Source organism: Tenrec ecaudatus, chromosome 8 (assembly GCF_050624435.1).
Source record: "Tenrec ecaudatus isolate mTenEca1 chromosome 8, mTenEca1.hap1, whole genome shotgun sequence".
In the NCBI taxonomy this organism is placed as follows: Eukaryota; Metazoa; Chordata; class Mammalia; order Afrosoricida; family Tenrecidae; genus Tenrec; species Tenrec ecaudatus.
In genome coordinates, this window is record NC_134537.1 from 151191291 (window position 1) to 151218897 (window position 27607).

General features: G+C 45.8%; 1 protein-coding gene and 1 non-coding gene across 2 annotated transcripts; one reads left to right on the forward strand and one right to left on the reverse strand.

Annotated features, from left to right (window-relative positions):
- The first annotated feature begins 544 nt into the window (after positions 1-544).
- MATN3 (matrilin 3) lies at positions 545-27607 on the forward strand. The gene is made up of 8 exons (XM_075557070.1): positions 545-847; positions 6137-6703; positions 9163-9288; positions 10025-10150; positions 11330-11455; positions 14294-14419; positions 20066-20174; positions 26536-27607. The coding sequence occupies exons 1-8, from the start codon at positions 631-633 to the stop codon at positions 26591-26593; spliced, it is 1455 nt and encodes a 484-aa protein (XP_075413185.1). The 5' UTR covers positions 545-630; the 3' UTR covers positions 26594-27607.
- On the reverse strand, positions 22498-22604 carry LOC142455682 (U6 spliceosomal RNA). Its single transcript, XR_012785832.1, has one exon. It is a non-coding gene; the product is annotated as a U6 spliceosomal RNA (small nuclear RNA).

Genomic DNA, 27607 nt, shown 5'->3' on the forward strand with positions numbered 1-27607 from the left:
AAACTTCTTCTCCCCCCCATCCCCAAGCCCTCCCCCACACCCCCAGTGGAGAGCCCGCAGCAAACTTGTGGTTAGCTGGCTGGGAAAGGGAATGCAGTGTGAGGCGCCCCATTTCATCTTCCATCTCCAGGAGGCACACCTGGAGCAGAAACATCCCAAGGACAGGGCCCAGGACCTCCTAGACTGGGGAGCAGGCCAGAGGAACCTGGGGATCCCGCTCTCCCCTGCCTGGGGACAAGGGGGCAATCATGAAGGCCTGGCAGGCAGTCGCTTGGCCAAGGTAGATTCCAGCGGCTGGTCGCGGCGCAGGGCACCGGGCGGGCTGGTGACCATCGCAGCCCGAGCCCGGGCCCGCGCCGCTGGCCCGCTCGCCCCAGACATTCCGGGTCAGCCACTGGAATGCGCGGACCAGGCTCCTTGTTGGCCTTGGGCGGGGTTCCTCGCCAGCGCTGGCGGTCCTCACCGCACCCCCCAGCGCCCAGTCTCGCAGGGGCGGGCCGGGGGCGGGGCCCAGGGCCGCGGGACCTTTAAATGGGCCGCCTCGACGCCGGCCACAGGTCCCCTGACTGACTGCACAGCTGGCGGCCGACCCGACGACGGACGACCCGAGGCAGGACCACCGAACGCGCCATGCTGCCCTTGGCCCCTGCCCGCCACCTCCAGCGACTGCTCCTGCTGCTCTTGCCGCTGCTGCTGCTACTGCCGCCCCCTGCGACTCCGGGCTCCCTGGCCCGCCGCGCCCCCGCGGTCCCGCCGCGCCCCCGGACCTGGGGGACCCGCGGCCCGGCTGGTAGCCCCGGGCGCCGCCCCAACCCTATCGGGGAACCTGGCGGGGCCCACCGCGCAGGTACAGTGGGGCGGGGAAGCCCAGGCGCAGGGAGCTGGAGCCGGCAGCAGCGGGGAGCCCTGGAAAGAGGAAGGGAGGGGGTCCCCGGGGGTTGCTGGATGGGGGATAAGCTTAGGTCATTCACAGATGAACAGTGACTGCCCGCGCTAGATCACCGCACGAGAATCCCCACCGCGGTGAATCCCGTGGGAGACAGCCCCAGTGAAGGGGCCGGTTGTGCTCAAGGTCACTAGTATGTCAGGGATAAGACTGGGGTCTTCTGGTCCTCAGATTCCACTTCTTGTGATTGGGGTAAGGTAAGGGAGAACAGGGCAGGGGGGAAGAGGGACACTTGCCTGCTGCCAGCTCTCCATCCCCATTCCGGCCCCTTTGGTTCAGCTGACCAAATCCCTCCTGCGATCCCGATTTTAGTGTTCCTGAAATCGTTCCGCGATATTGACTCAGATCAATGTGTGATCCTTGCCCTCTCACCACAGCTGGCCCTCCAGTTTCCCGTCTGGGCCAGAATTCGGCTGGAAGGCTGAGAGAATGGGTTGGGGATAGGAAAGAACTGTGGGGCATACTGGATGACATCGTTGTCTCCATTCCGGTGAGACTTCTCACCTGAGCTGTCTTAGATCCACAAAGCCTCCATAGAGCAGCAGAGTTGGAGGGTCATCAGAGTTGCCCCCAAGAGGAACAAGGAGGCTTGTCAAAGTGGACCAAAACAAACCCCCAACCAAATCACACCATAGTGATTCCAACTCATAGTGACCCTACAGGACAGGGTAGAACCGGGCCCGTGGGCTTCCAAGGCTGTAAATCTTTATGAAAGCAGAAAACCTCATCTATCTCCCTGGAGAGGTTGGTGCTTTTGAACTGCTGACCTTACAGTTAGCAGGCCAACACGTCACCGCTGCTCCTCCACCAGGGCCCACAGATTAGTGCCAGAGCTCAGAGTAAAATTCAGAGGGCCGAAATCCCAAGCAAGGGCTCCTTTGACTGCCTGGAGTTTACAAACCCTTAAGATCGTCGAGGTAACATTTTCTCTTCATTCCTGAGAATACAGTTTCAGTCTTGCTAAAGAGACTGCATCCAACGGTCTCTTGGATTTCCAGTCCTACTTGGTCCCCATTGCTCATGCCTCAGGCTGATTTGCTTTGTCTATTTTATGCACCTTTCTGAATAATGTGGAAGGAGCTCTTTTCCGCAGCACCCCAGACGGGCTGCCTTTGAAACGGCCACAGCATTTCTACGGAGATGGGAACTGTCAGGATCCACACAGGTTTGAATTAGCTGGTTGCTCCAGGTCAGGAATAGGTAGACAGCCTTTGTTCTTGAAGTTAGCCTTACCTGTGGTCCATGGGAGATGAGATTGGAGAGGGAGGAGAGATTCTGTGAAGGTAAGGTTCCCAAATGGCACTGACTCTTCCTTCCCTGGGATCCAAACTTGAGTTTGAAAGAATTATCTTTCCAAATTCTCTCCTGCTAGCCACCAGAAATTGTTAAGTTTTGATATAAGCCTTTCTTTTTAGCAGGAGAATCGAGAATTGGTGATGTTGTTGATCATGAAACCATTTTATGAAATTCAGATTCTCATTTTCTTTGCTCCTGAGTATTAATTTGCTGTTCTAGTCAAATGGGACAGAAGAAAGACAGGACTTTCTACTCCCACACAGAGTTACAGTCTTGGAAACTCACAGAGGGCAATTCTACCCTGTCCTCTTGGGTCGAGATGAGTCGGCATGAACTCGATGGCAGTGAGTTCGGTTTGGGATTTTTGGAGTCAGTGGGAATAAGAGTGAAAACAACACAACATGAAAGAAAAACAATTAATGGTGGTTGTCAAGGAGATCCCAATCGGTACAGAATGAGGTGCTCATATGATTTCGTACCACTCTGGCTCACCCCAGACTTCACTCACTGCCATGGAGTGGCTGCTGACTCAGAGTGACCCTATAGGACAGAGTAGAACCGTCCCTGCGGGTTTCCAAGGCTGTACCTCTTTACAGAAGTAGAAAACTTTGGAGCCACTGGTGGTTTCAAACTGCTAACCTTGCAGTTAGTCACCCATTGTAACTCACCATGCCACCCAATGCATAACCCAGTACACCACAAACTTAGTGGCCTAAAATGACACATATTCAGGACATAGGTCTCTCTGGGCTGAAATCAAGGCATAGAGAGTTATGCTCCTCTTTGGAGGCTGTAGGGGAGAATCCATTTCTTGCCATTTCCAGTTCCTAAACGCGGGCTCCATTCATTCCTTGGTTCCTGGCCTTCCACTGCCATCTTCAAAGTCAGCAATGGCAGTTGGGTCCTTCTCCCCTCTCACCACTCAGACGTCCATTTCTGGCACCTCTTCTACTTTTGAGGTCCTTCATGATTTCATTGGACCCACCCAAGTAATCCTGGATAACACCCCCACCCCATTTCAAAGGCTTTGATCACATGGGCAAAGTCTCTTTTGCCAAGAATATTAATATGTACACACGGGTTCCAGGAATTAAGACGTGGCCCTCTTTGGGGGCTATTGCTCTGTTTAATATCCCCGCATATACCCCTCACTCTTCCCCTCAGGTAATTCAGTGTGAAAAACCTCGAGGGGAAGAAGTCATGCAGCTTTAGTTTTAAGAATCCAACCTTGACCTTCGTAAGGACACTATTTGGGTTTGTGTGAAAACATTGTCAGCTATAGGGTTCATATGGATTTTTCCATTTGCTTCAAAGATGTGAAAACACCCAAATGCATCTCCAGGAAGGATGTTCAATATAGTTCTTCCTCCTTGCTTCCTGATCCAGGAAGGGATGATGTGAACTTTTATCAAGGGATGAAGGGAAAATCTGTATTCTATTAAAGCATGTCTTTTTAATTCCCTTTGACTTAACTAAATACATGACATCTGGCATGTCAAGGTGGCCGCTCAAAGTCAACACCAGGCTGCGGACAAGGTACATGAGCTAATGCAAGTTCTGGGCGGAAAATGTTGCCTCAGAGAAGGCCAACGTGGTGCAGGGGAAAGCCTCCTGGTCTGGGGTCAGGAGCCTGGGGTCCAGAGCGTGCTATCGCTCGTTCCAGCTCGGACATCTCCCTGAGCCTCGGGTTTCACACCTGTAAAGGGGGCATAAAATCAACCTTGGCATATCCACCTTCACTGGGGTGTGCTGTTGGGGACCTGTGACCCCTAAATGTCATGTAAAGTTAGCTTCATTTCTCTTCGTCATCGAATGTTCCTAGGAAGCAGGATGAGCCTGAGGATACCTTTGAGCGTTTAAAAGAAAGCTCCTAAACAAAACACCAACCTCACTGTCTTCAGGTTGATGCTGACTCATAGCGGCCCTTTAGGACAGCATAGAACTAACTGCCCCTTGGGAAGTTCAAGACTTTACATCTTTATGGGGCAGACAGTCGCAATGTTCTTCAGGGCAACAAGTGGGTTTGAATTGCTGACCTCGTGGCTAGCAGGTCAGCATGTAGCCCACTGTGCTACCAAGGTTCCTAAAAAGAAGACTAGAGAGAGATGGAATTCCTAGACCACGATAGGGCTTTGTTTGGGGGGTCACAGACTGCTTAGTCTAGGCATGGCTTTTGGAATTCACCATTTTGTAGCTTTCTTGAGTAAATTGCCTTTTTTAGAATTGCACCAACTTCTAGCCCTCTGTTAGGATGGAGCCCTGATGGACATGCCATCACTCAAGGACCTGCTGTGTCTATGCATGTGTGTGTATGTGGGAGCCCCGGTGGGGCAGGGGTTCTGTGTTGGACTGCGATCTGCAAGGGCAACTATGATCAGCTGTTCATAACCACCAGCTGCTCCATGGCAGAAAGATGGGGCTTTCTACTCCTGTAAAGAATTACCATCCCAGAAATTCACAAGGGCAGTTTTACCCTGTCCTATAGGGCCACTGTGAGTCACCATCGACTCCATGGCCCTGAGGTGTTTCTGTGTGTATGTCTGGTGGGGGGGAGTTGTCGGTGTGTGCGATAAGGGGAAAGAACTTTAAAAAGAAGCCTCAAAACTGTCTTCTATCTTATTTGATCCTGACTTTGAGGTTTGATTTTAGTGACTAGAAAAGGGAGTCGGGAGCCTTGTAGTATAGTGGTTACTCGTTGGGCTGTGATCCGCATGATTTACAGTTCGAAACCACCAGCAACTCCGGGGGAGACAGACTGGGCTTTCTACTCCTGTAAGCAGTTACAGTCTCTGAATCCCACAGTGGGGCGGGGGGTCACTATGCGTCAGCCTGGACTCGATAGCTGTGAATTTGGATTTTTGGAGGAGAGGGAGTGAGCAGACTGGAGTTGGCTGAAACAGGATAGGGAAAGAATAGATGAAGACTGACATTTATGGGAAAGATTTGAGTATCTTGAGCAAGTAAGTTGGAGGTGGGGAATCTGGGGTGTTTGTTTTTGTAGCCCCACGATTTCACTTAGGGTTAAACCAGTAAAGTCAGTCTCATGGACTCAATAATGATTCATGATGCCTCATGGATGTCAGAGCAGAACTGTGCTCCATAGGGGTTCCGGTGTCCATGGTGTAGTGGTTATGCGTTGCACTACTAGATGCAAGGTCAGTAGTTCCAAACCACTAGCCGCTCCATGGAGAAAGATGAGGCTTTTTACTCCCATAAAGAATTCATCTTGGAAATCCACAGGGGAAGTTCTACCCTGTCCTATACGGTGGGTGTGAGTTGAGATTGACTCTATGACAGTGATTTTTTATGTTTATTTTTTGAGATATTTATAGAAATTGATTGCCAGGCCTTTCTTCCAAGGCACCACTCAAAGCTCCAACCTTTGGGTTGGCTAGTTCACACTCAGGGACTCAACATACATCATGTCCTCATAATGGGTGCCGTGGTAGAATTTTCACCTTCCATGGAGGGGAACTGGCTTGATTCCCCCATCAACATTGTAGGTCGCCACAACCTGTCTCTCAGTGGTGAGACTAAGATGAACTAAGGGGGAAGTCCTGGCAAACTGCTTCTGAAAAATCAGTCAGTGGAAAGGCTGTGGATCACAATGATCTGATCTGGAAGATAGATATATTCTCCCGGAATACCCTTTGGAGCAAAACCTTAAGCAGCGGGAGAAGATTCTAAGTTAAATGCCAGGGTTCCGCCAGTGCCAAGGTGAAGTAGTTGGGGGCACGTCCAGAGCTTTCATGGAATTCTTCTAGGGGATTTTCAAGGCTACAGTGCTTTCCACACTCCCGGGGAGGCTGACCCTGGGGCAGACAATAGGCTTGCTGGGATTGGAGGATTGCTTCATTCCAGCGTTGCTTCTGCTTCCCACACTCTTCTTCGCAGGCGTTTGCAAGAGCAGGCCCTTGGACTTGGTCTTCATTATCGACAGTTCTCGTAGTGTCCGGCCCCTGGAGTTCACCAAAGTGAAGACCTTCGTCTCGCAGATAATTGACACGCTGGACATCGGCGAGGCGGCCACGCGGGTGGCGGTGGTGAACTATGCCAGCACTGTGAAGATGGAGTTCCAGCTCCACACTCATTCAGACAAGCAGTCCGTGAAACAGGCCGTGGCTCGCATCACACCCTTATCGACAGGCACCATGTCCGGCCTGGCCATCCAGACAGCCATGGATGAAGCCTTCACGGTGGAGGCAGGGGCTCGGCGGGCCACCGCCAACATCCCTAAAGTGGCCATCATCGTGACCGACGGGAGGCCCCAGGACCAGGTGAACGAGGTGGCCGCCCGGGCGCGGGCCTCTGGTATAGAGCTGTATGCGGTGGGCGTGGACCGGGCGGACATGGAGTCCCTCAAGATGATTGCCAGCGAGCCCCTGGACGAGCACATTTTCTACGTGGAGACCTACGGGGTCATTGAGAAACTGTCCTCTCGGTTCCAGGAAACGTTCTGTGGTAAGTGCTTGCTTCCAACAAGAAAGGACGTTCAAGGTAGACATGGTGTATCCACAGTCAAAAAAGATTTATTCCCTTTTGGGGGGTGGAAAATTTAGGGAGAACTTATAAGCGATCCTTTCTGTGTATGCGTGTGTGTGTGTGTACCTTTTGACCAACTGACACACACGTGTTGGCCTAGGAATATAGGCTTGCATTATATATCACTTGGTTTGCTCATAAAATCTTCGTGTTTTCCTTAGAGACCCGAAACTCTGGAAATATCCCGGATAAATGATCTCGCTGTTCCCTGACAAGTTCAGGGGATTAAAAAAAATACAAAAACAAACTCAAGACACCTTTCTCCCTCTGCTTCACCACTACATTACGCACCCCCCAGATTTAAATGTTGTTTTTTTCCAGCTCCAACATCTCTAAATTCAACAGAACTCCGCTTGTTCTTTAGGAGACAGAGTGGCAGCTGCCCACAGAAGGGACAGCTCGCCCATGTACCAAAGAAACAGTGTGTGTGTGTGTGTGTGTGTGTTGTGCATGTCACGCATACTCCAGTGTTCAGCTTCCACTCTTTCTCTTACAGTTCACTGTGAGGGACAGAAAGAGGGACTAAGAAGGTTGGGACTAAGAAAAGAGGAGAAAAAAACGATTAAGGCAAAGACTGTACAGTTGTGCTTTTTACAATTGATGTATGTATATGTATGAACTGTGATAAGAATTATATGAGCCCCTAATAAATTGTTAAAATTAAAAAAAAAAGAAGGTTGGGACTTTAGCTCATTAGAGAGATAACAAGAAAACATGTGTACACATGTACATATATACCATACACACATATATACATATACACATATATACCAAACCAAATTCACTACCAGCAAGTTGAATCTGACCATAGCCACTCAGCAGGGCAGAGTAGAGCTTCCTCCCTTGGGTTTCTGGGGCTGAAAATCTTTACAGGAGTAGAAAGCTTCATCTGTCTCCAGTGGAGCAGGTAGGTGGTGGTTTTGAACTGCTGTCCTTATGCTTAGCAGAGCAATATGTGTGTTTAGACCTAGATTCTGGTGTGTCCCCCTACACCACCAGGGTGCACACGCTTTCTCTTTGTCTCTCGTTTATATATCCAATCCATTCAAGGCTGGCATGTATTATTTTTATTAACTCACTACAATTAGGAATTTTTGGAATGCATACTTAATTTTTTTATATCACTTGGAATATTCCTTCAAAGCCTTCTATAAAATTATCCAAGCAGGTATGCACCAATTTCTGGTTCAGGTGAATTTTATACTTGATCGACGCCAAAGACTGAGAAGTGATAGTCCAGGTAAGTTACAAACCATAGATACCTTGTGTGTGTGTGTGTGTGTATGTATGTATGTAATTTATTCCACATCGTTTATTCAACACAACCACTGGTGATCCAAAGATTAAGATAGCCCCTCCCTAATGTCGAGTCTGAGGGTGAAGGGTGTAACAAACAAGTGATCTGGTAATTAAATTGTGAATTTCAAGGAGAATTTAAATCTAAATTAATACAAGCCTCCGTCATCACTGGTTTGTCAGGAAATGGAACGCGAAGTCTTGGCCAGGGCAACAGCCCGGTCTCATCCCCGCCAGACCTGGCCTGGGTCCCCCTTGTTTTCCTTGTCCTAGCACACTGGGCCTTCACAAACCTGCTTTGGCTTTGGTGGCATCTACTTAGAATTCATTGGTTTCCCAAAAAGAAAATGGTTTTCTTTCTCCCAAGAACCCCTCCCCTGGCTTGTGGGTGAGAGCTCTCCCTTCAAGATGCTGTTCTGTGGCAGAACTGGGTCTCCCTGCACCTGGGGTTGAGCCTGAAGGCCATCAAGTAACAAGTGGTGAATGGCAATCTTTTCCTTTGGGAACAAAAGGCCTGCTTGTGAGGGGAAAAAAAAAAAAGTCCGAGGGGCAGCTTGTTGTAATCAATGGGTTGGAAAGATCCATCCATGAAAAAAATCCTTCTTGGGAAAATATTAGCGTTGTCCTTTGGCCAAGGCCAACGGGCACTGAGTTACCTGCCTCTTCCAGTAGGCCTCCTTGGTTTCTCAGAAATGCCTGAACTTATTGATTCCATTTTTCAAAACAAGTCACTATATTTTGAAAAAAAAATCCACTGAGATATAAATGTGCCTAGGAGCAAAAAATAATATACAACTTGGCTAATGTAATCTCATAAAGTTTGTCTCCTCTGCCTCTTAATTCTACTTGCTGGTATTGAGCGCATGTGTTTGCTTTCCTTGAAAACACTGGAGACTCTGTAGCGGCCCACATAATGTATTTGGATTCAAGAAGCCATGCTGTCGATTTATAAGGCCGTTACCCACATTGCCCTCCACCATTTGAATATTCAAATATTTGGATATTCAAATAGGTAATCCACCACTTGGCTCTTCAGCTGTTCCGTATGTGTGAATGCTGATTGCTCTAAACTTCCTTTGCAGCTGTGGATCCCTGTGAGCTTGGCACGCACCAGTGTCAACATGTGTGTGTCAGTGACGGGGAGGGTAGCCACCACTGCGAGTGCAGCCAAGGATATACCTTGAATGCTGACAAGAAAACCTGTTCAGGTGAGGCCTTGTTCACGTGCTGGTTGACAAGGAGGTATTTAGGAGGCCTGTTCTCTCCAGGTTTTAAACGGGCTTCTGCTTTGACCCCAAAACCCCTTTTCACTGAAATCCGGTGGCTGGTTTACTGTTTGCTCAATAGCTTTTCTGGAAAAGGAACATGGGAAGAAAGTGAGGTAACAGGCAACTCAACGTGTTATATCACTAGTTACAACATCACTGTATTACTAATCTTAAGGGAAAGGATTAGCAGGGAAGAGGGCCCAAACTCCTGGTCCTTTTGAGGCTTTGGAATTTTATCTGAATTAAATACGGGCTATCCTCCTTTCCTTTTTGTTAGCAAAGACCCTCGTAGACTCTAGTAGTAGAAGAACATTCAGAAAGGTCTTCATTCATTTAGTATATGCTTAGTCATGTAAAGTCAATGAGAATTAGGCCCTTTTTTTTTCAAAGGAGGGAAATCTGGGGATTTAATTCAATCCACTGATTTAATAGATAATAAAACCGAGACTCAAAGAGAGCTCAAGTCTTACCCATGTCACTGGGCTTGTGAGTTGCAAGAGCCAAGACCAGAAAGTTGGCTGCCACCACCTAATCTGGTTCCCTTCCTCTTGTGCTGTGCCGCGCCGTGCTGTTCACCGTGTGTGTGTGTGTGTGTGTGTGTGTACGCGCACCCTCGCATTTGCAAGCAGTGTGGCCACAATGCTCACATTTATGCTGAACGTTTTTTTTAAAACAGCTACGGACAAGTGTGCTCTAAACACTCACGGATGTGAACACATGTGCGTGAATGACAGAAGTGGTGCCTATCACTGTGCGTGCTATGAAGGGTATGCCCTGAATGAAGACAGGAAGACTTGTTCAGGTAAATGAACAGCAGGAGTCCACAGCTGCTGCCTGTCTGTGTACCTGCCTGGCCGCTGTGGAGGCCACATGGCAAATGGCCATGTTGATTGGAAACGTGATAGGTTTCTCTGTCTCACCACCCGTAGCCATTTCCCATTTCGAAGTCTTTTTAGAAAAGGCAAAAATTGGGGGGGGTGGGGGGGCTGTATGCGTCTTGGCTCACATGGGTCACGTGTTCATTTTCTTCTCTGTACCTCAGCCCCCACAGTCCTTCCCCAATGCTCAGCCCAGTTTAGTGGGCTAAAACAAAAGGACGCCCTGTAGAATTTTTATTACTTACAAAGGGAAAACTGGTAGCGTTAGATTGCGGAGCCCTGGCAGACACCACCCTACCAAGCCCATCAATGCTAATGTCACCAGTCATAACACTTCGTGACCTCAGGTATACACTAAGATGGTGTGTTGAAGATGAAACAGCCCTGGCCCGGCAGTTGAATGACGTGATGGAAAAAAAAAAAGCCAGTTGAATTGAACTATGTGCAAAGATCAGACAAACCCAAATGGGGAGACCTACAGTACAAGATAATTTTTTAGTACTTTCAATATGTATCAAATTCATGGGAAAATGAAAAATTATGATGTGTCGGTCTTCCCTCATCTGAAGGAGACTCAGGAAGCATGACAACCTAATGCCGGGCATGGTTCCAAACTGGGTCATGGATCTGATTGTGGATGATAATGGAATAACTGGCTGGTTTTCAATGAGATCTATGGATTACTCATATCATATCAATGTTCATTTCTGATTCTGATTCTTTCTGCCAATGGTTGTCAACCTGTGGGTCGTGACCCCTTTGGGGGTCCAACGACCCTTTCACAGGGGTCGCCTGATTCATAACGGTAGCAAAATTATAGTTATGAAGTAGCAGTGAAAATAATCTCATGGTTGGGGAGGTCACCACCACATGAGGAACTGTATTCAAGGGTTGTGACCTGAGGAAGGTTGAGAGTCACTGCTTTATGCTCTGGTGGGCCAGGATGGAGGAGTTGAGGGGCAATTGGGTGATGGATTTGAATAGCTTCAAGTAGGATTTCCATGAACATTTTTCAAATGGCAAAAAAGGAGATTTCTATCAATGATCAATAAAACACTTGCCTAGGTCTTAAATGATTTTCTCCTGGAAATGATTGTTGACAGCTCAAGATCAATGTGCTTTCGGAACACATGGGTGTCAGCACATTTGCGTGAGTGACAGAGCTGGGTCGCATCACTGTGAATGTTATGAGGGCTACAGGCTGAATGAAGACAAACACACATGTTCAGGTAAGCATGTCAACACATTCCCTCCTACTTGCCTCTTTCTATTGCCGTGAAACCAATGTTCGGTTCACCAGGAGACAGACACTGAAAGGCCTTTTAAAGCCTGGGCTGTGGAGCATTCTGCCAAGCTCCCAGGCTAAGCCATACATCGCTCAGACGGCAATTAACCAAGTTGGTCTTGCAACCTTAAATCATTCCAGAAAATTCCTGGAAGTGAGTAGGGTGTGAGTGGGAAAAGGAAAACTAATTGAATGCCGGGTCTTTATCCAGGAAAACTTTATAGCTCTGACCCCTGGAGACTTTGAAAGCAAATAGGAAACGTCACAGGAAGTCAGTGGGACAGTAACGATTGGTGTGATGGGCTGAACTGATCCCTTTCCAGTTAAAACTTGGCCTTTCACGTTTCTGTAGCGTTAATCTTACAGCTGAACTGTGTTAGTAAAGGGGACTTTGTCAGTAGCTGAATTAGACCCACACAGATCTTCCAGTAAGTTTGAATCTAAGTCTTAGGAGGGAGTGGGGTACGCGACCACACCAGTACGGCTGACAGTCGTTCATTTGATTGAAACACATTGGCAGAACAGGGTGGCATTTAGACTGAAAAGCACTTCTTAGGGAGATCCCCAGCTCTCCAAGTGGCATTGAGTTTGGACAGATGCAATGTGTTTCAGATTTATAAATACGTTTTTCTCCCTTGAGGAAATATATGATGTGATCTTTTTTTAAAGATAGATGAAGGGAAATGGCCTAACGTGGATTCTTTTGTTTCTGTGAAATGAAATCAATCAAAGGCTGACAGAGCACCTATGGTATTCCCAGGGAGCACTCATCACTGGGGGAGGGGGGCAGTAAAGAAGCGTACATTTCTGCCACCAACCGGCCGGTAGCCCAGGTGGAAAGACTAGCCATCCCTCGCGACAACAGAGAGCGAGAGAAGCTGACATGGCTGAGGGCTGCCTGAGTCCGGAAAGAGGATGTGTGGGAAAGGACACAGAGAGGAGGGTCTGAGGTTGGGTCCATGAGGATGGTGAAGATTTCGATAGAGGGAAGCAGAGAACAGCAAGGACAAGGGCCGTGTGTTGCACGGGGTTGCTTAGGGGAGTCGGACTGAGTCTGGATCCCTTCACTGTGAATGCTACACTGGATGAAGCCAGAACAGAAACCCAGGCTCAGACAAGGTCCATGTAAGGCATTCTCTCATACTTGGCTCTTTCTATTGCAGGGAAACCAATTTTTCAAGTCACCAGAAGATAGCTTCTTAAAGGTCATTCAAAGACTTGTTGTGCAGGGTGGGGAGGTGGGATTCGTGGATGGCTGCACTTCTCACACCGGTTATACTTACCCAATTATCCTATTAGGAACACGGGAGACTGAGGAGACAAAATGTCATGTCAACCAAATAGCTGTTACCGAATAAAACAAAACCTTTTTTTAATATAAGAGAACATCAACTATAGAACGTTTTCAGTGACGGCTGATCTCGAGCATGCTCTCTGCTGCTCTTCAGTGCCCACTGGCTGCTATGCACAGCCCCCGGGTGTTTTAGACACGGTAGCTCTGGGAATTCTCACAGCGGTTTGGTGAGGAAACTGAGGCATAAGCAGATTAAGTAATTGACTCATGGTCACTGGCTCACCAGTAGCAGAACCAGGACGTGAAGCCTGACACTACCTCCGGAGGTGGTGCTCTACCCACCAGACAGTACTGTCGTGTTGTAGACAGGGCAGGGTTACAAAGAGAAAGCAAGAATCAAAGCCACTGCCATTGAGTCCATTCAGACGCCCAGTGACACCTCGGAGGGAAGGTCCTTTCACTGGATTGCATCAGGTCTGTGGCCCGATTTGCCTCCCGTCCTAATCGTCTTCCAACGGATGGGCTGCCCTGAGCAGGGCTTACTTCGGAGGCAATGATATTGTACTAGAGCACCCAAGGAGCCATGACTAGGTCTTTCTTGCAAAGCCATGGAAAACGCTGGCTAAGTTGACACAAAGTCTATGGTTAAAATCAGCATTCAGGTTAAAACAAACAGAAAACAAACCTGCGGCCATCAAGTTGCCATCAACTCATAGCGACCCTACGCTAAGGTTGGAAAAGCACTTTTTGGATAAAGTAGATTGTATTTCTGATAAAGCTCTTCTATGGGCTACATACAGTGAGCCTAGAATGACATGTGGTTGGAAGGGAATGAGTGGGGTGGTGGGGTTTATTAAAGGAGACTTGCTTTTTAACATTTACCTGGGGAACAGTACTGGCACAGCAATGTCCTCTGCTCGCCATCCAGATTTAGGCAAATCGTTCCCATCCTTGAAATGTGATCACGGGTACCTCGCTTCAATCATACGCCGCTGTGTTGTTTTGAGCCTTTTGTTTTCCATCTGTGCGTTTGTCTTCGGGTATTTTCTGTCCTACTTTGTAAATGAATCGCGGCAGCCCCTTTCCCAAAGTAGCTCTTTCTGTGCAGCATCAAGCTCAGTCCAGGTAGGTCCTTAATGTGCTGGTGCTGGTGATCCAGAAGGCGGTGGTGATGGACGCAAAGGAAGGGCAAAGGCAAGTCTGGAATGTCGTGAAGTCCCAGTGCGGCCCGGCTTCTGCAGGCCTTTGCAGGAACTAAAAGGAAGGGGGCGTTGTGCCATCGAAGGCGAGGTTCAAGGGGCGTGAGATAAAGAAATGGGAGAAGAAGACTTGCTGTCTCATAAACCCGGGAGATTTGCTGGGTGGAAGGGTTCCTTCTCAGTTTTTGTTTGGTGCCAAACTGCTCGTTTGTTTTTTTCCCTCTCAGAAATTTGCATTTCATTTCTACTTAATTTGCGAATGTTTCTTTTTTGCATTGCTTGTGACCAGTGCTCAACAAGTGTTCTCTGGGCACGCATGACTGCCAACACATTTGTGTGAGGGACGGGCCAGCATCCTACCACTGTGATTGCTACCAGGGCTATACCTTGAATGAAGATAAGAAGACATGTTCAGGTAAAGGACACCACGGTATGCATGTTTCTGTTTGGCAGGAACACCTTTAGGAGTAAACTTCTTTGTGCCAGGAGCACAGTTGCCAGGAAGTTTTTCTCCGTGTCAGACTTCTCCGTGGCTCCCAGGTGTCTTCAGAACAAAACAGTTACCGTATATACTCGAATATAAGCCGACCCGCGTATAAGTCAAGGTACCTAATTATTACCTGGGAAACCAGAAAAACTGATTGACTTGAGTATAAGCCTAGGGTGGAACATGCAGAAGCTATTGGTGAGTTTCAATAATCAAAACAAATGAAAATAAAATTACTAAAAATTGAGACATCAGTGGGGTAATGTATTTAAATATTTATTTTAAATAAAAAACATAAATAAAAGGAGAACAAGTCATTTAACATTAGTAAATCAGCACAGTAAGTGGAAAATATGTCCAACAAAAACAATAAGGTATCAACAATGATGCCTTAAGAGTACTATTCCCTGAGCTCAATCAGCAACCAAGCTAAAATGTAAAGAGTTAAAATCCTTCAAAACTGGATTCCTCATCATCATCCCTATCCCAATGCAGAGCTTCAGCTGGTGTGAGGTCATCATAGACGCTGTCCTCACTGAGATCGCCATCATCACCATCACTGCTGTCATTTTCCTACAAAGCACAGTCTTCACTGCCATCCATAGCATTACTAATACTACATTTCTGGAAGGCACGTCGCACCATGTCTTCTGGAATGTCTTCCCATGCATCTCGAACCCACTTTGCTATTAACTCTATGTCAGGCTTCATGAGATTTCTTTCTTTTGTTAGTCGGGCTTGACCCAAGAATAAGCCGAACCCCAGTTTTTCAGCACATTTTTTTGTGTTGAAACAGCTCAGCTTAGACCCGAGTACATATAGTATACTCCCGAGCCTGACACTCTCCCTCTGTCACCTGCTTCCATCCTGGCTTACTCCTTATCAGGCTAAAATACCGCTGGGGGAAACTCGCCCTTTAACGCGCTTTGCTGTGGCATCCATTGTATTTCCAAGGTGTGGAACCATCAACAGTGCTTGCTTCCCAAACTGTATTACCTCAAATAAAAGCGCTGGCTCTGTTACACATGAAGCTTCCTGTTCCCCTTCTCTCAGCCCATCAGCATCCCCTCTCTACTTTCTGTCTCTTTCCCTTGCTTCTTCTCAATAGGAAAGGAGTCCGGTGGCTCATCTCAAGGCCAGCAGTTTGAAAACACCAGCTGCCCCGAGGGAGCAAGATAAAGCTTTCTCTACTCCCATAGAGTTAGCAGTCTGGGAAGTCCACAGGAGTAGTTTGACCTTGACCTGTCGGGCCACGCTGAGTGCGAAAGGCCTCGATGGCAGTGAGTCCGTCGGCAGTGAGCACTTTCAATGTGGCATATAAGAGGGACCATGTGCTATGTGTCCTTTGGTGTAGATTTCATTTAGCATCACGTTTTTGAACTTCACTCACGTTGTGGCATGTATTAGAACATCATGCCTTTTTATGTCTGGATAATATTCCGTTGTATGTATATACTCCCCTTGATGTGTCGATTCATCTGTTGATGGACACGTGGGCTCTCTCTGCCCTTCACCCCTTGGGAGTACTGCCCAAGTGAACATTGGGGAGCCGGGTTCTGTGTTCCTGCTTTCAGGTCTTTTCAGCATTTACCTAACATAGAATGCTTTGGTCAAAGGAGAGTCTGACATTGAACTTTTGGCAGAACCGCCCCGCTGTTGTGTGCAGCAGCTGCACCATGTTACAGACCCACGAGCAGAGGCCCCTCCTCGACCACACGTGGTGCCCATCCTTCGGAGGAGAGCCATTTGTAAAGTGATTTGGAGGCAGTGTGACTTCCTCTGACTTCACTGCGGGGAAGGATGAGGACACGCATCAGCCCAAGGTCAAGTCCTACGAGGTGGAGGCCAGACATGCCTCCATCCTTCATGAGGGGGTTTCCTTCTGCCTGCTTCTGAAATGGCTCATTTTCTATCCACTAAGGCGGCCCCATAGACCAGTCCCCACGTTAGAGTGGCAAATCCGTATCATCACAAGCGGCGATTAACAGCCACGCACAACGCAATCCGAGATTCCTGTCAGCTGCGTTAGAGTTTGTTCTGTTGGCAGCCCTGCCACCTTCAATAGCCTTCACTGGCACCACCATTCAAAGACATCGGTGTGTCGTTAGTCTTCTTTGTTCAATGTCCAATTTTTACAAGCATATGAGGCATTGAAAATACCATGGTCTGGATCAGGCAGACCTTAGTGCTCAAAGCAACATCCTTACCCTTCAACACTTTAAACATGCATAGTTCAGGGAAGTTGGTTACGTTCTTTATGTATTTCCCCACTCTTGCTATCCCCATATTACTCCAGTACCATCAAATTGCCCCAGACACGACTCCTTCATGCTTAGCTCTTATCACATTTTATCTTTGATAGCTGATTCTTTAGAAGAGTGAAATTCAGTTTAAAAAGAAAAGTGTGGGGGTGACGTGTTGGCTTTGCCTTTAAAGGAGGAAAGAGACTCACCATCATCAGTATCAGCTGCCCGAGATCAATAGGCTGAGGTCGGGCAATGTGTCAGCCTTCCAAACTTCCTTGCCAAATCTGACACCAATTGTCCCCCCTACAGCACTCTCGACTCAGCTGGTTTTGCAATGGCCACCCAGAGCTCCCAGACCAGACTCATAATTATGGGCCTTATTGAGAAAGTGAACAGGTTATAACTCAGGATCAGGAATATTCAGGATACAGTTCTTCCAATCCAGACAGCCTCTTCTCAGCCACACGACCCCTTGGGTTCTGCCCTGTGTAGGCAATGTGACAGAGGTCTTTGAGCAGCGGTGGCAGAGGCCCCAAGGGCAGTTTTACTCTGCCATAACTCTCGGCACAAATCTCCATGTGCAGCATTATCTAGTCCCGCCCCCCCCCCCCCCATTAAGTACTTTGAGGCAGTATTCTCTTCAAGCATGGGTCCTCACCAAATCACTCAACTTTATGTGCTCCGTTGGTCAGGAGTTCCCCTCGTCTGTCTCATGCTCTGGTTGTCGGTTCGGTTGCAGCTGCCCCTCTACCACTTCTTGAGTGCCACAGCTCGATCAAGGAGGTTCAGTCTCAAGATCCAAAGGAGGCATTCCATGGCTGGCCCTTCTCTTTTGCTGGTCATGAGATTCCCGTACCAGCTCTGGCTTCTGAAACGGCTCATTGTATACACAGCTAGATGGCAAAATCGACTTATCCCTGTGTCAGCATGTGTGGTAGTTACGTAATCTGTCAACTTGAGCGAGGGGGTGGAGTTTAGCCTGTTGATCAGGTCATAAGGTAACATCCACCAGGAGGATTCTGGGAACTTCCTCTTTTTCTCCTGGGAAGAGGACCACACACTCTTTCTGCAAGACATTCCTGTTGACAAGCCACATGGAGCCACGCTGATGACAGGCAGAGCCCTGGAGCTGGAGGAGCCATGTGGAGACCTACACCAGGCCTGAGATGCTTCCACTGCCACTGAATCCACCACTGGCTGGTGATCTTCCTGTATTTGGCATCATTGCATGTGCTGCGTGAGTCTAAAAAAAGAATTTATGGACTAGTATGAGACTTATGGGCTAGTATCAGACTTATGGGCTAATATTGAACTTACAAACTTGATTTGGACTGGTCTGGGATGTTTGTCGATGCATAACTTCCTCCTGATATAAAGTTCTCTCTTACACATATATGAATGTCTCTGGATTTGGTTCTCTAGTCAACCCAGACTGACAGAGTCCCACATTCTTACAATATTAACTAGCTCTGTTACAAACACAACTGAATCCTATAACCCTGTCACAGCTCCCCGCCTTAACGTCTTATACCCAGACCCATTAGGAAAAAGTTGTTTTGTGGGAGTTACACATGTGGAAGCTAGACGAGCCATAGCAAGTAATTCACTACACAGCAACTGCTCAAGGTGAACATTCTTCACTGATGAAGTTCAACTGTTGATAAGTTTGAAGATGACTTCAGTGGATGGTTTCTCAGGGCAGCAGAGGTTCCTCCAGTTTTCATGGGTTTAGTAAATATGCTTTCTATAAGAAACTGAAAATGCTGTTCCGTATCTCTAACCTTTTGATCAGGAATCGCTCGCTGAGTCCTTGGTAAAGATGTTCAGTAGTGGCAGATGGCTGCTGCTGGTCTCATGGCAAAGCAGGCGGTAATTCATGGAGGCACTGAGATCTGCTGCTTTTGCAGTGCAGTCAATTACGTTATCTGGCTCTTCTAGCCAGAGTAATTCCCTCCAAACAACTGGGTGGCACCATGCAGACTGGGTGTATTTCCCTTTTCCCGATGGGTCTGGGTAAGAGAAGGTGGGGAAGATGCTGATAAGACCATGTGATCCAGTTGTGAGTATTCACGGGGCTGTGATTGTAAAAACTTGGTACTCTACCAGGAGGATTGGTCTGATTTGCCATCTAGTTGGGTAGAAGAGGAATAATCGCAGAAGCAGAAGGGGGGAATTTCACCGCTGTCAAGAGTGAACAGAGATCCCTCCACGTGGAACCTCCTCTAGTTAGGAGACGCTGTGATGGCAGACGTAAGACTGCAGCAGGACCGAGAGCCGGAGCATGAGACAGAGCCGGCAAACTTCCCAGCCCAAGGGAGCAAGTCAAATGGAATGCCTCTGGGCAGGAGGCTCGCTTATGGAGTAGAGTGCCTCGAGGCCCTTAATTTGATCCTGGAGAAGTATCATAAGTAGCTATTTTATACCCTGTATATGAATGATGGTATTCAATATAATAATTATTATTTTGACGGATTACTTGACTGACTGAGATGGAATTTTGCCTGGCTGTTCCGGAAAGTTTTACTATATTTTGAAAGGGAGCTAGTGGGTATTTAATCAATTGTGGTCCCCAACTGTATATTGCATCTTTGTAGAATTCGGGAGAAAATGTTGGAGCAAAGGACTATTCCCTAATGGAACCACTCAACTGGAAGATTATACATCAGTCTTCAGCATTAGAAAGTTACCCTTATTCCTTTTGGCCAGCTTTAGGACTTTAATATTGAATAGGAATGGTTTCCTCAGTGACTTATGGGAAGAACTGGGAGCCAGCTTTATTAACACCCCAGATTCTTTGCTGACGTGTCAACGCAGACCTGAATTTTCAGTTCTAAGGTATTTATGGGTGAGAACTAGGTTTCTTAATTCAAACTATTTTGTAGAATAATAATCCTTCTCAGGGAGTCAGGCACTATCTAGTTTTAATCTTTGAAAATATTTTGGCTTACAAATAGAGAACTATTTTTTCTTTTTTAATGAGAATCCCAAGAAGACTTATGTCTGTATCCTTGGCTTCCCCTTATATCAATTACCTTCTTTATTTATTAACCTACTTTTTTCTTTTTAACCACAGGAAATGTCAGATGGTCATAAAAGTATATGAGTCCCCATGTACCCATTACTCAACTTTGGCCATTGTAGCCATATCCTCATCTCTCCTAGTCTATTTATTACTGTGGCATTATCATTCTGAAGTATTTTATCCTTGTTCTGTTTGCTCTTATCCTGGAGATCGCCCTTCAGTACATTTTAAGAATGGAAAGACTGAATCATAGATTTCTTGATTTGCTATGACTCACTCATAGCATGAATCCTTTTTTGTCTTTAGCCATTGAAGAAGCTCGGAGGCTCATTTCTACTGAAGATGCTTGCGGGTGTGATGCCACACTGACGTTCCAGGAGAAGGTCAGCACGCATCTCCAGAGACTGAACACAAAACATATCCTTTCTGGTGGTTTTTCCTGCTTCTGTCTGAAGCCCACCTATGTGCCACAATCGAGCCCAATGCTGGGATCTCCCACGGAAGTGGAAGGACCTTACAGTTTGATCAGCTGTAAGAATACTTTCTTTTGGAAAATTGGGCTCTTTTTAGATGTTTTAAATAGAGACCATGTCACTTATTTAACACCCGTGGATAAAAGCTGCCCTGATATTTTTCTCTTTTAATTTTCCATATTGATAGACCTCCCTAGAAGCTGGCATCTACTCAGTGGCAGTGAGTGAGTAGTGTGTCCCTAATTGAACTCGTACACAACAGATGGAGCTACCATGATATGTTACCTTCCCCTGGCTCTCTTAGTTCTGAAGCTGTGTAAGCATCAAATGGGTGAGCTCGTTAATGGCATGTGACATCTTAAAGTAGACATGGTTGTCCATTTTGACTAGCCAAGTGGTCCAAAAGCACATTTCAATGTAAGAAACTTTCAAAATCAGTTCTTTAGTCAAAGCAGTAACTTAGAAAACATACTTTTTCTCAGCAGTTTAACACCCCTCTTTCTATGTACCTAAAGAAGTGGTATTCAAATGTTAGTATGCTGGTGAAAACTTTAAGGGAGTAGGGGGGCCACAGACAATTTTCATGATTCAAAGCCAAATTGCCTAATATAATACCTGGGGCCAATTGATTCTCTCTTTTTCCATCTCCCATCTCATCTTATTTTCTGAAAGGCATTCCTCTGACTTTGAATCTAAGTTACATTTGCTGGAAAAATAAGGTCTCCATAGGGATAACCCAACAATTACATTCATTACAGCTTCATGCATGCTGCTTCTCCCAATCTATCCCACTAAGAGCTGCCTTTCTGAATGAATGTTAGTTATCGTTTCCTTTCAATATTTTTTGGGTGTGTGTGTGTTACAATTTCTTATTAAAATTATGATTTCTCAATCCAGGTTGTATTTTAAAAGAAAGGTTGATGATAACAACAGTAATTTAAGGGCTATTTTCAGTATGCTTATATGGTTGTTTAATATACATTTATTTGAGGAGTATAATAGTGATTATAAAAAGATTCCCAAGCTCCAAAGTATAATAAAAATTTGTGGGAAAAGTAAAAAAGAAAACAAAATTAACTTTCAGTATGTTTAATAAGTGATTTCAAAAGCCTTAGCTGCCAGAGTCAATTCCAAGTCACAACCCCACTTGTGTCAGAGTAGAACTCTGCCCTACCAGGTTTTCTTCTTTTAATTAAAAACACTTTTTTTTCCTATCAGGTTTTCAAAGGCTGAGTTTTCAGATCAAAGACCTCTCTCTATGGGGTCCTTTCGTCAAATTGAAACCATCCCCCTTTTGGTTAGCAGCTCAGAGTTAGCCTTTACATCACCTATGGACGCCTGAATGAATGGCCATTAACTTGGTGTAGTGTTGATATTGTACAGAATACATAAGAAAGACTGATAAAAACTTTTAAGGAATCTATTTTCCAAGTAGAAAAATTATAGACTCTGTCACTGTCTAAACACTTGATGGAATTGTCCCATGAGTTCAATATGTGCAGGGGAACCACTATTTGTCAAAGTTATTTTATACCACATTGGAGCAAAATGTTTGAAGATGATTGTTTGCTATCGCGATCTCTGACAGCCCTATTTGAGATCAGACTTTAGGTGACAATAGTTTTGATTATTTTTCTTCAATTATAATGGGACTTAATTATTTCCTTTTCTCTTGTTCCAGGGAATCCTATTTGTAATTACTCACAGGTGAATCCTCCGCCTGACTCTTCTTGCCATGTCTCTTTCATACTGAAGGATTAACTTCCCCCTTCAAAACATTTTTTTAATGCACACACCCTTAAGAGCTGTGGGCCAGTCACTCAGGCTTTTATCTTCCTCTATTTTAAATACTCAGTTTCTAAACTGCTTGTCCCTAACAACTCAGTGCTGAGGCTTGTGATGTAATGAGTCTCTGACAAGTTCAGTCTACAGCCCGTCAATCATTAAAACAGCAGCAATGCACACAAGCTTGGTCAAGCATCTTTCTCTTCATTTGGGCCAGTTCTGGTCATCCCGGTCCTAGCCATGCATGCTAGTCCATGGTACCAACTGCAAGCTTGGGAGTTCACTTCAGATCAACTGGCCCCCGGCACTACTTCATACCCAGGGACTCAGTATGCACACAACTTTTTGGAACATGTCCAAATCATTCTGTCTCTTCACTGCCGCAGGGCCATGTCATGAGCAAGTCCAGGTGAGCACAGCAAGCTCACAGGCTCTCCTTCAGTCCAGCAGGGGGCCTTTTTCTTTCTTTCTTTTTTTAAAAAAAATATGGAACGCTTCACGAATTTGCGTGTCATCCTTGCGCAGGGGCCATGCTAATCTTCTCTGTATCGTTCCAATTTTAGTATATGTGCTGCCGAAGCGAGCACAGCAGGGGGCCTTTTTCATGGAGCACAGATTTCTGGGTTTTGATGAATCCCATGGCAAATGGTTTGCTCCAAGTCAGTCTTTTTCTGCAGGACTTCCCTTCAAGTGTAAAACTCTTCACCTCTCAGCAGTTCTGGGTAGGGCTCAGATTTTCTTTCTAAGCCCCTTATTCTACCTCGACTTCAAACAAAAAAGCCTTCTCTTTTCAGGCAACTCTTTGTTTTTTGCAAATTTAAATGTATTTTATTGGGATCCTTTTATTAAATCTTAAACAGGACTAAGACAAAGCCCAGTTATTTCGATAGAGAAGACCATTAGGTTGCGGCTATAAGGATTTCTTTAAAAAAATCATTTTATTGGGGCTCATACAACTTTTTCTGATGCAATTTTTATTTAATATGCTGGTCCCTTTTTGTTTTATTTCTTCTTCTTTTTAATGATCTTATTGGGGGCTCGTACAACTCTTATCACAATCCATCCATCTATCCATTGTGTTAAGCACTTTTGTACATTTGTTGCCATCATCATTCTCTAAGCATTTGCTTTCTACTTGGGCCCTTGGTATCAGCTCCTCATTTCCCCCCCTCCTTCCCTGCCCCTCCTCCCTCACAAACCCTTGATAATTTATAAATTATTTTGTCATGTCTTTCTTTCTTTGTTTTTTTTTGTCATGTCTTACACTGTCCGACATCTCCTTTCACCCACTTCTCTGTTGTCAGTACCCCAGGGAGAGGGTTATATGTCAGTTACTGTGATTGGTTCCCCCTTTCTCCTTCCCCTCCTTGTATTGTTACTCTCAGTATTGGCCCTGAAGGGTGTATCTGTCCTGGATTCCCTGCATTTCCAGTGCTTATTTGTACCCATGTACATGCTCTGGTCTAGCCAGATTTGTAAGGTAGAACTGGAGTCACAATAGTGGGTGGGTGGGGAACATTAAAAAACGAGAGGAAAGTTGTATGTTTTATCGGTGCTACACTGCATCCTGACTGGCTCCATCTCCTCCCTGCGACCCTTCTGTAAGGGGATGTCCAACTGTCTACAGATGGGCTTTGGGTCTCCACTCCGCACTCCCCCTCATTCACACTGATATGATTTTTCGTTCTGGGTCTTTGATGTTCAGGCAATTCTAAACTCCCATTTTAACAAATCTAAGCAAATATAGGTTGACGGACAATTTATGAGCTCTTGTGATCCTGATTCATTTCTTGAAGTTAGGATTGACTTCCTATAATAATAGTAAGTAGGAGACATTTTGAGTATCAGTGAAACCAAATAAACATTCAATCCTTAACCTTTTAAATAACTAAATAAATAATCTCTTCTCCTCACCTGGGCTGCCTGTATTTATGTGCATATGACATGGAGACTCTGGTTCCAGAAGGCACTGGCCTCCTATTAATCTTACCCAGCCAGGCTCTCCCCCCACCCCCCGCCCAGGTCACACCAGAGGCAGCTGTTCCCGTCTCAGCTGCCGCATAGCTGTCCTTACCTCCATCACAAGTGCCAGTCACTGAAATCGCCGCGCTAGGATAGGAACCAAATCCGTCTCGTGCCTTTTTAGTTCTGTCTCTTAAAATAAAAAACAACCCAACAACCCATGTTTCTACGAGTCCGGAGCCAACGCAATGAATCCCACTTCTGATGCCAATGGAAATGTCTTAAGGGTCTCTTTCGCCTCTCCAGTTCCTAATATCCACGGCAGCGGCTCTGCAGCACTCGGACAACATGCATGATTAATAGGTTTATTAAGGCAGGCAGCCAAGTTTGATGCCAGTAAGAAATGCTCAGGGCTTCTCAAGGACATGACACAAAGTTCTGACAAGTTTGCTCATAAATGCCCAAAGGGCATATCACTTTGTTATAAATCTCAATGGGAAGGCATTCTGTGTACTCTCCGTGGGCCAGCAAACTCAGCCCCTGAATTAAGTGCCCAGAGACACTCCCTGCCTGTAAGTCTCATCCTGAAGGTACTGGCCTCCATGTCCATGGGTCAGCAAGCCCAATTTCCCCAATTACTTGCTCAGAGGCCCGCCAGCAAGCTTAAACCCAGCATACTCAGCCTCACTTCTGTGTACCTGCAAGTTCTCCTTCCCCAGCTAAGAGTCCAGAGGCACCGCATTCTGTGAGCCAGCCCCTGCATGAAAGCACTCGGCTTCACTTGCTTCCCGGGTGAGGAAGCCCATCACTCTGCTCTGTGCTCTGGCTCCTGCTTCTGCTCCTCTGACGTTGTAGTTGTCACCTGGATCCAGGAAGTTCACAGCACTGGGATTTTTGGGTCCAGAGGATGCTCTCCACATCTGGCATTCCCTGGTAATGAGATCCCGCCCTCCTACTTCTCAGAGGGCTCATTTTATACACGGCAGGATGGCCCTCCAGGGAATCCTGTTGGCAATTATTCACAGGTGAATCCTATCGGTATCTTCTCCCACCTTATTACTATGCAAGGAAAGGTTGTTTGGTAGGCAGTGGAGATTTGGGCAGTGGTTCTCAACCTGTGGGTTGAGACCCCTTTGGGGGTCATCTAATGACCCTTTCACAAGCGTCCCCTAAGACCATCAGAAAACACATTACGATGTACATTACGATTCATAACAGTAGCAAAATTACAGTTATGAAGTAGTAACAAAAATAATGTTATGGTTGGGGGGGGGGGTGTCACCGCAACATGAGGAACTGTACGAAAGGGTCGCAGCATTAGGAAGGTTGAGAACCACTGGGCTAGAAGAACCACATTGAACAAGGAATTGCCCCTGCACTTGCGTTAATGTGTTTGCCATCATTCAATTTACAAAAAAATCAAGATGTCAATGCACACTATATTTTTGTGAGCAAAATTAGGAAACTCTTCTTCGAGTGAATTTACAGATAGTTTTTAATGAAAAGTGCATGTATATAGAGTATATTTTACGTAGATCTGCTATTATTTTGCATCCCTGAGTTATGCGTTAGGCTGCTAACCACTAAGGTCCATAGTTTGAAACCATCAGTCACTCCTCAGGAGAAAGATGAGGCTTCCTAGTCCTATAAAATTTTAGCCTCAGGAACCTCCAGGGGCAGCTCTACAAGTCCTGTAGGGTTACTGTGAGTAGGAACTATAAGGCCATTCAGAAACAAGCGACGGAGCGAGACTTTTAATGAATAGATTTATCCAGGGAGGTGAGGTTTGTAGGGAATAGGAGATCAAAGGAGTTGAACTGAAAGGAATTCAGGATAGCCAAAAGAAAGGTGAGAGCTGGCCCTTTGTCTAAAGCCAGGGGATTAGCTAGCTTAAAAGGTAGGGAGGCCAACAAGAACCGCCCTTATAGCAGAGACAAGAAAACCAGGTTTCAATACAGACCCACAGCAAATGCCAGCAGGGCTTGGCGAGGAAAAGGGCTAATGCTTTCTCCAGCTGCAGTAGTCCTTAGCTGCTTCCTTTGCACTGGGAAACCAGCCGGGAAGGGACTATGGGAAGCAATCTTAGCTGGGAAGGTGTAGCAGAGAGCAGGGGTGAGAGGCAAGAGAAGAGGCAAAGGACATTCCAGGGTATTTATGTCTTTGGGACATCTATACATTTTTTAGACCTGATGAATCCCACCATCTTTCTGGTTGATGCTGTTAACTTCAGTGGGCCTGGCGCCAGTAACGGTGGGGCTGCTGTCCCTTACCTAGGTGGGCTGATGGGCAGAGTAAGCTTTGTAAACAGAAGAGACCTCTTCAGTAACTTCCTCTTGGACCCTAGAGGAACCAACTCAATGGCAGCGATGTGGTTTGTTGGAGTATTCACAAAGTTTCATGCATTCGTTTGTTGACAGAGACTAAGTGGCCCGGAGTAAAAGTAACAAATTATTTCAAAGGTGGTTTGTCAAAGCAGATAATAGTTTGCAAATGTTAATACATTTACAAAACCTTTCAATGTGTGAAAATGCATGGCATTGACCTTAACAACCGGCCACTTGATGACATTTTGGAGAAGTTGCAAGTAAATGAATATGGACAAGGACATCGTTAAACCACTCAGAATTGCCACCTGGAAATAAGGAGAGTTCATTGTATTTAATACTCATTCATGTTTCTCCATACTTCCTCAGCATCTCTGATGTGCCTGCTAAGAGTCTGTTATTGAAAATGTTTGAATATTCCTGGCTGTCTAGCGAGAGGACCTTCAATTGAACTGGTTTCTTTTTTCCAAGGGTAAAAATGGCCATATGCTTATTATGTGTGTCTAAACGATGACTGTGAAATGGCTGGCAGGGAATGGAACGAAAGTTTAATGTCTCTTCTTTTAATCTAATTGAGCCATTGAATTTCCCAATGTTTATATTAGTAGAAACATTGGATCAGAAAATAAATATTTTTCAATGTTTATATATTAGTAAGATAACCGTCTTCACAATGGAAACTTTTTTTCTACTCAGATATTTATCACAAATAATTCTTATTTTGATAGTACTTGTAAAAGAAACCAGTTGTACGTATGGGAATGTAAATTGTCCAAGGAATTTACACATTAAAAAATGCTTATCCGATTCAACTGAGGTGAATAACATTTTAGATGTGTTTCTTTTAACGTATTTTGCTTTGACTTACTGGGATGGCTATTCTAGAAGGTGTGATTGGGGGAATAATGTGCTTTTAAATATAGTTATTTAAAACCATACAGATTAAGTGAGCATAATATGTCGCTGAAATTTCATTCTGATGTTAGAAACGCATGCACAAGTAATGAAGCATGAGCTTAGCTGTGAACGAAAAGTGTTAACTTTCACCAAGGATTCAAACTAATGAACTTACTTTTACTTAGGTTTGCTGTAGGAACCAACTGATGAAGTGATCTAATGATCTATTTATATATATTGTTACAACAAGCAACAAAAGCTCATGCTGTCCTTTAAATGGTAATAATAAGCCTAACCCTTTTTTCTACTCATATGTTTAACACAATTCTTTTAGCCTTAAAACGTATAACCTTGAGAACTAGTAAGACAGTGTTGTAAGTTGTGTACTGCTAAGTTCTTTTGGTTTG

Coding starts and splice junctions, on each gene's coding strand:
- MATN3 (XM_075557070.1), top strand. CDS start 631: ATGCTGCCCTTGGCCCCTGCCCGCCACCTCCAGCGACTGCTCCTGCTG. Junction 6,704..9,162: donor GTTCCAGGAAACGTTCTGTG/GTAAGTGCTTGC, acceptor CTTCCTTTGCAG/CTGTGGATCCCTGTGAGCTT. Junction 11,456..14,293: donor AGACAAACACACATGTTCAG/GTAAGCATGTCA, acceptor GCTTGTGACCAG/TGCTCAACAAGTGTTCTCTG.